This window comes from Sesamum indicum, linkage group LG12, assembly GCF_026168435.1.
Source record: "Sesamum indicum cultivar Baizhima isolate 11 linkage group LG12, ASM2616843v1, whole genome shotgun sequence".
Classification (NCBI taxonomy): Eukaryota; Viridiplantae; Streptophyta; class Magnoliopsida; order Lamiales; family Pedaliaceae; genus Sesamum; species Sesamum indicum.
The window spans coordinates 16852661-16863855 of record NC_142668.1 but is presented as its reverse complement, the minus strand read 5'-3'; the positions used below and the strand labels follow the sequence as shown (position 1 = coordinate 16863855).

The following is an 11195-nucleotide window of genomic DNA, read 5'->3' as shown; positions in this document are numbered from 1 at the left end:
GAATTTTCAGAAAAGGAAACACGAGACTATTGTCACCGTATCAAAATCTTCTTTCTGTATGCCCATAAATATACATTTACAAAATTTTATTAGATATGAAATGCTTATAAATTCAGAGAAAACGATATAAGCGCCAAATTTAATATAACAATTCTAAAGATTATTTAAAAAATCCAAACAAATTCAATAAATTTTTACTATTGATTGAAAATTATTTCTCCGAAATCATCTATCCAAACAGAAATTTAACAAACTAGGTTTTTTGGTCTGATTTTTCAATTACGTAGTCGAGGCCAATTGCATCTGCCAATTCCAACAAATACCAGGAAGAGAAATAGAAGATCTCAAATTAATTGAAAGATAAATTTTCAATCCCTCTCTCCCCCTCATCAAAATTGCTCAAAATACATAATTGTGGTGTATATTAGTGCAATTTGATTCAAACCTCGCATATTCCGGTCTATCAACAAGTTCCAACGTTTTTATATAATGATGGCAGAAATAAAGCTACCGGAATCCCCTTCCCCTTCCCCTCCCTCGTCGCCCGCGTCCCCTGCCTCTACCCCCAACATTTCTTCCTCCATATGGTAGACCATCAAATGCCCTATTAGAGGGCTGAGTTTGTGTACAGCCACCTCCACGCCCCTTTTTCGAAGGGTTATTGCCAGCACCATTCTGTGCACCAGGTCGCTTCCCTCTGTAGACAAAAACATGCGAATAAAATGTTAAATTATCTGTTGAAAGTATTGAAGGTGCAATTCTCTCCATAAAACTTGAGACATCACTAATGCAATAGTGAAGGTAAAAAGGTAAGATGATAATGAAAGCAAGAAACAACAAATTAATAAAATATGAGAAAATTCTTGGATAATGGAATGCTTCGACATCATGCAGAAATGCCAATTCAAATTAAAATTCCAGCAAGATCTCTTTCTTCTCTAGCCAAGCCTTTTCCTGAATATTACACTATGCTATCTCCTGTTAAGATTCCACATGTGTTCACCCAGAATTAATACCATGCTACTTCAAGGTGAAAGCTGGAGAGAGTGGGAGGCATAGATGTTATTCAGGTTGCTCACTTAGTGATCCGGTCATATAAGATAATATAAAATTTCAGGCTATCCACCCTTAAGAGTACAGTATAGAGACGTACACAGCAGCAGCAGTTGATGTAGCTGACGGTTTCACTGCTTCTTTCCAAGATAAATCTATTCTCTTATCTCCAATAAATGAAGGTGTCTTGGAGTGCAAAGGCTGAATTATGAAAAAGTTGCAAGTCACATTGCAATATTCTATGGTTTTAAAAAAATGATAATTCCACTTACCTGCGTCATATCCAAGATGTTATTGCAAGTCCTTAATCCAGTTGTGGTGTTCTGCTTTTGTATTTTCTGCAGGTCGTATATTGAATCATATAAGTCCATCCACAGAACACACCAATTATTGGCTTTGTAGAGAATACTCTAGTTCTTGTAATAAGAACTCACAATGCTAGCCTTTGCCTCATCAGATGCAGCAGCTGCCAGTGCCTTATTGTGCTCCACCATTCCCTGAGTCAACTTCTTCATGGTAGCCCGGGCTAGATCTTCAACACAATTCAATCTGCAGCATCAACAAAGATTTTTTCTCAAATAAAAAGGGGTCCATACTCAATTATAAAAGAGAAATTAAATTATGGATAATTCTACATAATCTCAGCAGAAATTGAGAAATGGCAAACAAAAGTTACGATTTTTCCCACTTGTATACCTTTTTTTATAAAATTCAGAGGCAAATGACATGAACAAAAGGCAGAAGATCAAGTGACGCCATAGGCAGGATAAACTCACCGCTCAGAGAAATCTTTGTATTGATCTGAGAAGTCCTCTCCAAGCCTATCTGAGGGTTGCCCAGTCACAATCTTGTAACCGCACAAACTATTAGTTGCATTTGGTGCCTGTCCAACAATTGAAGGATTATGAGCTATGAAAATGTATTATGGGCATACAAGACATAGACATGTGAGAAAAGGAAAGACAAGGGAACATCGATAACCTTGTGAGCCAAATGGTGGAATGTATACAGCAAACACTCAACATAAGTAAAGTTCATCTCTTCTCCTGCTTTTCTTCGGGGCATTGTCTTCTGAAACAACATAAAATAAGTCGCATGAGGATACTCTCAACCAAAGTCCTTGTATGTCAAAGTCATTAGCATGTTGAAGGATAACTAAAGTTTAGGCAACACAAATCTATTGGCATGTTTCTGATAAGAGAATATCTATGGACAACAGGTTAACCAGAATAATAAAAAGAGAAATATATGGCAAACAGTAGAGAAATGTTCTCTTTCTCTTTTTCTTCCTTTCATTTTAACAGGTATTCGTAAGTGTTAAAAGCAATCCATATTTAATATCTTGATGTACACATAAAGAGGTTACATTCGTCATGCATATCTCACAAACTTGCCTTTAAGAGAAGAACAACAGCAGGGAGAACTTGTCTCGAGTCTTGTGGGGAGGTGTAAGGCGAACTCTCAGCAAGGTTTTTAAGCAGGTCCACTTTTCGTTCTTCGGGAAGCTGACAAGCAAAGAGAAGTCATACTCTTTCACTTTGATTCAAATATATAACCACTTAACTACCCTTTTCATATTCCAATTGAATAGTTTGAACTTTTGATATTCCAAAAAGAGACAATTGTGCCATTTCCAAAAGCAAAACTACACGTACAAAATGAACAGCCAGCAAAATCCTTACTTCTGATATCTGGTCTTTTTACTTTATAACATAATTAAGCTTCCATAGTTTCATGTCCAGTGAAAACAGTAAAATGAAGTACCGAAACTCTAAATCATGACTTGACATATTACAGAAATCAGAAATGCATCCAGAAATCTGCACAACAGAGGAAGATGTAGTCCAAAAAGAAATACATAAAAATCCTTTTTAACCTTTTTAGTGGATCATGAATATAAAATTGGTAACAAATGAAGGAAAATGAGAATCTATACACCAATGTATAAAGGTCATAGAAGAAAATTACAATGTGAAAATTAAGTACCTTATCAAAAACAGGAAAAATGTGCTTGTTCAAATAGTTGAAAAACTTGCTATTAGATGCACCCCTCTGCAAGTAAGACAAAGGTCAGCTTAACATAAAAAAATAATATTTTCATTAACTACGAAGTATAATAACCAGCAAGCATTATCTGGACCTCAAAAAACGGAAGAGCCATAAACAGACATGATATCAGTCGATCTATATGATCTCCATCTGTAACCTGCAGTTACACCATATTATAGAATGAGATTTGCAACTTTTGTCCTTTTCCCTTCAAGAAAGCAGAGGGAAGGTGGGAATGCTCATCCTCAGTGTATCTGAGGAAATCAACCCTATTTTTAGCTTTCAAGGACTCTTAGTAGAGGATTATCAAGTTTACAATCTACTGAAAGATATTAAATGTATTTATCGGGATCTGTGCAAAGAATCTAAGGGAGGGATGTAAACATTCATCCGTATATATGGCAGGTCAATGGGTCAGCTTTTTAATTGAATAGAATCAAACCACTCCTTCCAAGAAATTATGAAAAAAACAAAGGAAGCATTTCATACAGATACAATAAGAAAGCTACATACATTAAATTGGGCATCCAGATCAGCTTGACTTTCGATAATTTCAATAAGTTCTTGGATCCGCTCTGGAGGAGCTTTCTCACCAAACATGCCTAAGCTTTTTAAGAAATCCATAAACATCTTGAATTCAGCTCCAGTCACATCTTGAAGGCTCTGCAAATTTAACTCCAATGATCGTCCATTTTTACTGTTAAACTACTATCTTGAAATTGACATATTTGGACCAATTTCTTTCCATTCCTGATGGAACTCTATTATCTTGATTGAAAGGAGTATCAAGAAAAGGTTGAATCTCTTCTCACTCAGTAGAAGAAGTAAAAAGAAGAAAACACCAAATTACCTTTTTTATCAAATCAGTTATGTGCCTTTCCATTTGCTCCGATGGCTTCAAGAGCTCAGATTTAAGTGGAAAGACCTACATTAAATATCTATGTTAGGAAAACTATGAAAATATGGGGCACCTTTCAAAAGGCAAAAGAAAAGGCATGCATCTTAACAATTTCAATGGAATTCAAATATCTCTCCTCCCACCTTGTCTCTAATGAAAAGTAGGGTCCTCTCACGTAAATTTTCATCCGTTATCTGCTCGTCAACACTCTCAATATGCTTAAAGAGGGCTGTCAAAGAGGCTGCATAAACAATGCATAAACTGGATGAACCCCGACAATATACAAGAAACAAAGTTAAATCAAGTATTAATTCCATCAAAAAATCCAAATTATAACTCCAGAGCCCCAAAATATGTAGACGGATAACAAAGAACTAAAACTTAGATGATCATGCAGAAAGGTGGGATTCAGTGAACTTTTCAGTAAGGAAAAAACGTATGTTACAGAAAGCATTTAACTCAAACAGGTATCTATTGGGTATACTTCACCGTACCAAAACAAAGTGATATCGCAGTATTTTATAACTTGTTTGCAAGCAGTAAGCTCCCAACTACTTGTGCCTTCCAAAGTGTGCACCACCTTCTAAGGAGATGCATTCCAGACCCTACCAGACCAAGCTACGATGTAATTTCAATATAGATTCCATTCTAATTAACAAAATAGAGTTAAACATAAGAGCCAAATGATAGATGCTTAAGAAGAATCAGTATGAAATGTACTTTTGATGAAGGCTCAAAGTTATGCATTTGCTCTCAGACCCAAAAATGGGTGTTAAAGTTCTAAAAGCCCATTACAAGTTACCTGATACCATTAAATAATGGATAAACTACACATACGCAAAAAAAACATGTGGACAGGATAAGGGCACACCTTCCACCATAATCATGATGATCACTTAATATTTGATGCACATGCACAAAACCCTAGTAACTTTTCCTATGTAATTATTCTTGTCACTATACTGTATGCTTCATGATTTTGCAATGAAAATAATAAGAAAAAGAAAGTTGATACCCATTCTTGCTACTTCAACAAAGTCAAATTTCTGCAAGTGAGATCTGCTGCATTATTATTTGAAGCCATAAGTCAAATATAGAAAAACCATGAGAAACAGTGCAAGAACAGAAGCATACATCTCATTTGAAATCACTGCTTGCTTTTAAGGATGATATTATCAAACATATGATCATGGATGAAAGCACGAAAGGTAACATGAAGAGCAGTCAAGGGGACAACACTAAACATTTAGAGATAGCATCTTTAACTAATTTCTGAAACTACTTTTACTAGGATATAGAATATAGGACATCATTATTAGGTTGCGGCAGTCTTATACGTACAAAGATACAAGATAGCACCTTTAACTAATATCGAACAACTTCTACTAGCACGTAGAATATAAGACTACACTATTAGTTCTGGCAGTATTATATGTACACAGATTGGATTTTGAACAAAATTCTTGATACTGTATCAGTCATGCTTGCTGAAAGCAAACTGCCTAGCAACCAACTCCTGAAGCCTAGTCACATCCAATAATGTATTGATCTGACATCAACTTTGGTTTGAGGCAAGCACCATGTGATTAACTTTTGTTTCAGCATTCCTAACGAATTTTCACCTTATACTTTGCAAATGCACAAAGTTGAAAAGTGACTTTGATGACATAAACTCTCCTGTCATTTTTTATAACAACTACTAGTTTCTATTTATGACCTTTGTTTCTCTTCACATGCTAATTGCTAGTTATAAACAGGGGTCATGCCAGTATCACCAAATTACCTTTTACATCCTGCCTCAATAAGGACAATAGTGCTTTATGTACTGCATCACGCTCCACATTTTCCTCTATAACAACAAAAAATTCATAAATCACACTATTATGATATAAGTGACTTCAGATTTCTAGCAACATTGTTAATCGATACTGAGAGAACTTAATACCAGCAGTGAGGAGCTGGGCAAGAATGTCAACAATTTTAGAAAGATGCTCTGGTGTATCCTTGCAGAAAAGAGGAAGCCCACGAATTGCTTGCACCCGTATCTGAAATGGGGTTTACACAAGACTAGATTAGTAATTATGTGATGAATGTGCATTTAGATACAAACATGCTTGGTACCAATATAAGAAAACTCAACTTGCACCAACAATATAAAACCTCATTTCAGGCCTAACAAAGTTCGAAGTCTGAACCTTCCAACAAAAGACAGTTCCACACATTGAGAAACAAGTAATGTCGTGATCAAGAAAAAGAGAAGCTAACCCCTAGTTCTTCAGCTTCACACAAATCAAGATGTGCATCAACTGCATTAACCGATAGACCAGGAAAGTACTTGAAGAACCGAGGGATTAGTTGCGCAGCCAATTGCCTCGCTTTCACACTGCTGCTCTTTGCCGCCTTTATTATGTTCTCATAATCCTCAGCATGCTGTTCACATACCAGCATTTACACTAATTAACTTTGAAGACAAGAAACAATAGTCGAAATCCTAGGAATGAGAAAAACAGAAAAGCGATGGAAAAGTAAAGAATTAGGGACCTGGGACTTGTCCTTGACTTCGTTGAGGCGTTCCCCGTACTCGTAGAGCTTCTCGATGTCCTTGGCGTCGTCGGAGCCCTCCGTCATTTCTATCAGTCAATGCCTGTCTCGAGATACAGAAAACCTGTATGTATTGTCCTATGACGATGAGTAAGAGTCCAGGTGAGAGGACTGAGTTGACTCGGGTGAGAGATTTATTAGCTTTAGGGCTTTTGTTGCAGCGACGAGTGGGGAAATAGCGGAGACCGTAACGCGCCTCTTCTGCTGCTAAAATATTTTTATTTATTTATTTTTTGTTTTTTCTTGTTTTTCTTTTTTTGATAATTTATAATTTGTTTGTTTGATATTTTTGGATGCTTTGCGAGTCACAAACTCACAATGTTTATTACCTTTCCAGTTTCATCCGAATTAAAGAAACTTCTAGAAATATTTAAAACGTACGTTTAGATTTCTTTACAGGATGGTTTTTTTTTGGAATAAATATAGGGTTTTGAGTTTTTGAAGTCAAAAAAGAAAGAAACAATGCGCATATAAGTTTTATAAATATGGAGCAAAGTCAAATATAATATATATACATTAGACCAATTGGTAAATTATCTAACGAAAATTTTGCATAATTGGATTGGGCTTACAAGAGAATTTGGCAAAGACATTGGAGGGAAGTAGGTCAAATCTAAAACATCCACCTCAAATTAATCAAAGATGTAACCTCAATAATTGAAAATTTCAAAGAATGCTAGAGCCTCTGCAAAGATGTCAGTGCCTAAGATACAGAAGACAACCTGAAAGAGCTATAACGTTATATTATGTGTTTCAGAACTCCAAACAAAACCGAAGCGATACAGAAGGTTGGAAGTAGAATAGGTATAAGCTGGTTTTTCTCCAATCATTTTATTCATCTGCTACCTGCGTCTCTTTATAGCTCCAAAAGAAATATTCTTTGCTTCGATTACAATACTGGCATATCTAGCGCTCGCAAAACGTCTTTGAACTCAAATTCACGTGTTTGTTTGTTGAAACGCTCGACTAGTTTGTACCTGACATCATTCAGGTAAAACGATTGTGCAGTCTCCAAAAGCCATTTTGCCTCTGCGTCGCTCAGCTTGCTAGTAAACACAACATCGCCACGAATAAGCACCATGTCCTTGCTATCTGCAAATTCTCTGTAGTATGTAGCAGTGAAGTATGGAGCAGCTTGTGTCCCCCTCGCTTTATAATCTTCAAGACCAGTGAAAAGCATGTGTGGCATCTGAACTGTTAAGACAAACAGGTTCAATATATAAACAATCAGCATTTCATATATTTATGCCCATCCCCAAAGTATAATTAATTGGCATCATACGAAACTGTGAATGGCGGTATTACCCATCTTGATGCCTTAACCATCAATAGCTAAGATGATTTAACCAGAGGGTTAGTAAAACTAAGCGCACTATGACTCCAAGATTTCAGTTAATCATTAACAACGGGACTTCAGTCCAAATATTAAAGTTTGGTCATTAGTATCAGCAAATTCTCCCTTTATATATCATTATATAAACTGGACAAGAAAGTTCCATAACCTTGTAAAAACATTGTTGTATACCCGCTTCCTTTCCACAATGGAACCACAAAATAACGGCTGCAAAAACAAAGACAAGAGAAATGTCAATTTATGAGGAACCTGTATATCAGAAACACAAAAATAAGGTACAAGTAGTACCAATCTGCAGTTCTTTGCTCCAACAGGTGGTACAATTTTGCTTTCATGGACACACCAATATGACCTCTTCCCAAGTGATACTAAGAAAACAACCATGAACATAGTCAGAGCGACTCAGACTACAAGCAGGGCAAATTTTTTAAATTCTCTATGAGTTCAGATTGAAAGCAAAGACATCCTGGAACAGCAATCAAGATGGTTCAAAGAAACTAACATCATCCCAAATGTCAGCAAGTTCTTCGGCGGATTTGTTCCTAGCCCTGTCAAGATCAAGAATTGACTCCAAAGGCTTTGGCTGCAAGGGTGTGAACCCAGTTGCAAAACTCATCATCCTGCAGAACCCCAGTGATCCTCGAATAGAGAAATCGCTAGGAATAGCAATGGTTTTTGTATTCTCAAACTTTCTTGGCAGAGCGGAGATGGTATAAAGATAACGGTTTGTCAATATAGTGGAACCCGAAGCACTGCGGCAGAGAGCTTCCACCGAAGAAAATGCCCTCTTCGAAACCTTGGATACCAAATGATGCATCATATACTTTTTTCTGCAATGTACCACTTCAAATATATCATCAAACAGAGTCCAGAAACTCTTGAATTGCAGTCTTTATTGAGAAAGGTTTCCAATACAAAATCAAGACAAACATAAAATTTTGGCCCGAGAAATCTTAAACATGCACACCCCCATATAAAAACAAAAACCTAATGCAAAATTACACAAAAAACAATTACTCGATTTGTTTTCGTGTTCGTTAGGATACAATTAACTTGTATACATAGAATAAAGCAAGCTGCTCACTGTCTGATCAGCTAATTACAGTTCACAGAAGACTTTTATCAAGCAGTTGGCGAATGAAATGCCTAAAACTTCATATCGCCTCCCAAGATTTGAAGAAACCAAAGTTAAAGAGCAGCCCATCAAATTGAAGCATTGTGACATGGAACCACCAAGATTCGAAAATTCATGCTCCCGGTTAATCATGTAAACGTGTGCGAGTGCCCCTATGAATTTCCCATGAAAATTTTCGCCTACATTACGCGGTGGTGGATTCAGCTCACCTGATCTTACCTGATGAACAAAGATTCGTCGGCTGATTCCAATGTTTGATGAGAACCAAGAAAACACAGTCCGGGCTTACTTACGGAAAGCTGAGGCGACGAACAACAATCCCAGGTTTGAGTACATGTTTTTAAACGAAATTTGGATGCTAACGTTTATAATAAAAAGACGCATGAAACAAATGTAAACCCAAACTATTAGTGCCTCTTAATTTGCTGAAGAAATATATATAAGTTAAGATGTATGTTCATTATAATTAAATACTTCAATATCAAATTGAATTCATGATGTAGCGTCAAACCCTTAATAACTAAATTATAACGATTGTTGACTGATGCATGGAATCAGCAATTACTCAAAGAATGCTTAAGAAGCTACATAGTACACTCTTTTGCCCAAGTTACTACACTACAATAACAACATTCTTTTGCTCAAGTTACTACACTACACTACAAAATTCGTACCTCACTACAATAACGACACAAAAAAGTGGACAAATAACATTAATTTCTCCTAAATTTCACCACAAAACGTTGAGACCTTGTTGACGGAGGCACGAGCAAAAGTAAAGGTTAGCTACGGACAAAGGATGAAAGAAAATGAAATTGAGTAATGATGAAGGTGAACTATTTTGCCAAAAAAGGTACTGAATTAAATTATCTGCAAGGTATGCTCCGGAAACGTTCATTGAAATGAGGGACAGAGACGAGAGATCATGCCATTTTACGAGACCAAGTTTTTAATTAGAATCAAATGGGCTACGCTTATTGCTAATATCATCCCGTTGGGCCCGCCAACAATCAGAAATTATGACGGCCTGCACATGAACCAAGTTAAAAATAATTAAATGGACCAAATGATTTGAAATATGTAGCCCAATCGATCCAAGAAAAGGAGGCGTAAGTATATTATATAGGGATAATTACACTCTTTATTTTTTTTTTTGAAATATTATGTAATTATACATAAATCTCTTGTAGTTTGAAAAATTACAATTAGCATATCTGAAATTTATTTTCATCTAACAAATAATGATGAATTTTGACTAACATAAGGTTTTTACTTTGTTAGATGAAAGCAAATTTTAGAAGTATCAGATTAATTTTTCAAATCACAAATGATTTATGTGAAATTACACTAAATCCGACGAGAAGAGTCCTGTTATATAATCAGATTTAAAAAGTGAGTGAAATGCACCATGATTATGTTACTTGGTGAGTGTAGTGCAGTGCACTACAAGTGGTACATTGAAAAGAAACTGTAAACCACTTTCACTTTGTGACAACGAGAAAGTCAAACGTTGGCAAAAAGAATTCACTAAAGTGGACGCCCCACTCCACTCGAGACCAAAAGTTTGAGGCTGTTCTGTTGAGTCCCTTCGGTCCACAGACATCCGGTGGGTTCCCAATTAACAGTTGAGCCATGAGAAAAAGACTTTATTATGGTCCACAGCCTTTTTTATATTATTTTTTCTTACAGCAAAAAAGCTGTAATAAATCTCCACTCAGGGAAATAACAAGAAGGGCATCTGAATCAGAGATTGTACGAAGTGAGTATGGTGGTGGTGGGGAGGGGGGCAGTTTTGAAGTTTTAGAAATTGGGTGAGTTGGTGGGGGATGGCCCATTGCACTTGCACATGCTCTGCATTTACTCACTTTAATCCCTTCTCTATTGCGTGAAAATATTCACTCTTTATTGTGTTTGTCATTGATGTTGGCCGTTGGGGTGTTTGATACTTGTAATAATTATGACATTTATGCTGAGAATAAATGCTAATATATTAATGTGCTGAAAATTTGTGATTTTAATTGCACATGCACTCATTTGTCGCTATCCCAATATTTTCTAAACGTAATAACAACAGAAGAGAAGAAAAATGACTTGAGAGGTCTGCA

General features: G+C 36.2%; 2 protein-coding genes across 8 annotated transcripts; both read right to left on the bottom strand.

Moving 5' to 3' along the window:
- Positions 1-320: 320 nt before the first annotated feature.
- LOC105175603 (Apoptosis inhibitory protein 5 (API5)) lies at positions 321-6817 on the bottom strand. Of its 3 annotated transcripts, XM_011098095.3 has the most exons (16): positions 6542-6816; positions 6266-6430; positions 5946-6045; positions 5784-5849; positions 4144-4241; positions 3953-4027; positions 3616-3765; positions 3194-3259; positions 3040-3105; positions 2448-2558; positions 2035-2124; positions 1830-1936; positions 1488-1602; positions 1326-1391; positions 1154-1254; positions 321-697 (listed from the first exon to the last, which is right to left on the bottom strand). In XM_011098095.3, the coding sequence occupies exons 1-16, from the start codon at positions 6626-6628 to the stop codon at positions 508-510; spliced, it is 1653 nt and encodes a 550-aa protein (XP_011096397.1). In that variant the 5' UTR covers positions 6629-6816; the 3' UTR covers positions 321-507. The 3 variants fall into 3 exon arrangements, with proteins under 3 accessions (XP_011096397.1, XP_020553847.1, XP_088732473.1); XM_020698188.2 differs by lacking the exon at positions 3194-3259 and having other exon boundaries at positions 6542-6817; XM_088876347.1 differs by lacking the exon at positions 3616-3765 and having other exon boundaries at positions 6542-6817.
- Positions 6818-7233: 416 nt separating this feature from the next.
- LOC105175602 (ATP synthase F1 complex assembly factor) lies at positions 7234-10005 on the bottom strand. 5 transcript variants are annotated; one of them, XM_020698216.2, is made up of 6 exons: positions 9765-10005; positions 9310-9389; positions 8458-8798; positions 8244-8323; positions 8104-8162; positions 7234-7795 (listed from the first exon to the last, which is right to left on the bottom strand). In XM_020698216.2, the coding sequence occupies exons 3-6, from the start codon at positions 8773-8775 to the stop codon at positions 7491-7493; spliced, it is 762 nt and encodes a 253-aa protein (XP_020553875.1). In that variant the 5' UTR covers positions 8776-8798; positions 9310-9389; positions 9765-10005; the 3' UTR covers positions 7234-7490. The 5 variants fall into 5 exon arrangements, with proteins under 5 accessions (XP_020553875.1, XP_011096396.1, XP_020553874.1 ...); XM_011098094.3 differs by having other exon boundaries at positions 8458-8785; positions 9300-9389; positions 9765-10004; XM_020698215.2 differs by having other exon boundaries at positions 8458-8785; positions 9765-10004.
- Between the last annotated feature and the right edge of the window lie 1190 nt (positions 10006-11195).

What these genes read in the sequence shown, in the direction of transcription:
- LOC105175602 (XM_020698216.2), bottom strand. Translation starts at nt 8,775, where the DNA reads ATGATGCATCATTTGGTATCCAAGGTTTCGAAGAGGGCATTTTCTTCG. An exon ending in TTGCTGACATTTGGGATGAT is followed by an intron (nt 8,324 to 8,457) that starts GTTAGTTTCTTT and finishes TTGTTTTCTTAG; the next exon opens with TATCACTTGGGAAGAGGTCA. An exon ending in GAGCAAAGAACTGCAGATTG is followed by an intron (nt 8,163 to 8,243) that starts GTACTACTTGTA and finishes TTGTTTTTGCAG; the next exon opens with CCGTTATTTTGTGGTTCCAT.
- LOC105175603 (XM_011098095.3), bottom strand. Translation starts at nt 6,628, where the DNA reads ATGACGGAGGGCTCCGACGACGCCAAGGACATCGAGAAGCTCTACGAG. An exon ending in TACAAAGATTTCTCTGAGCG is followed by an intron (nt 1,603 to 1,829) that starts GTGAGTTTATCC and finishes TTGATGCTGCAG; the next exon opens with ATTGAATTGTGTTGAAGATC. An exon ending in ACATCAACTGCTGCTGCTGT is followed by an intron (nt 698 to 1,153) that starts GTACGTCTCTAT and finishes TTTTGTCTACAG; the next exon opens with AGGGAAGCGACCTGGTGCAC.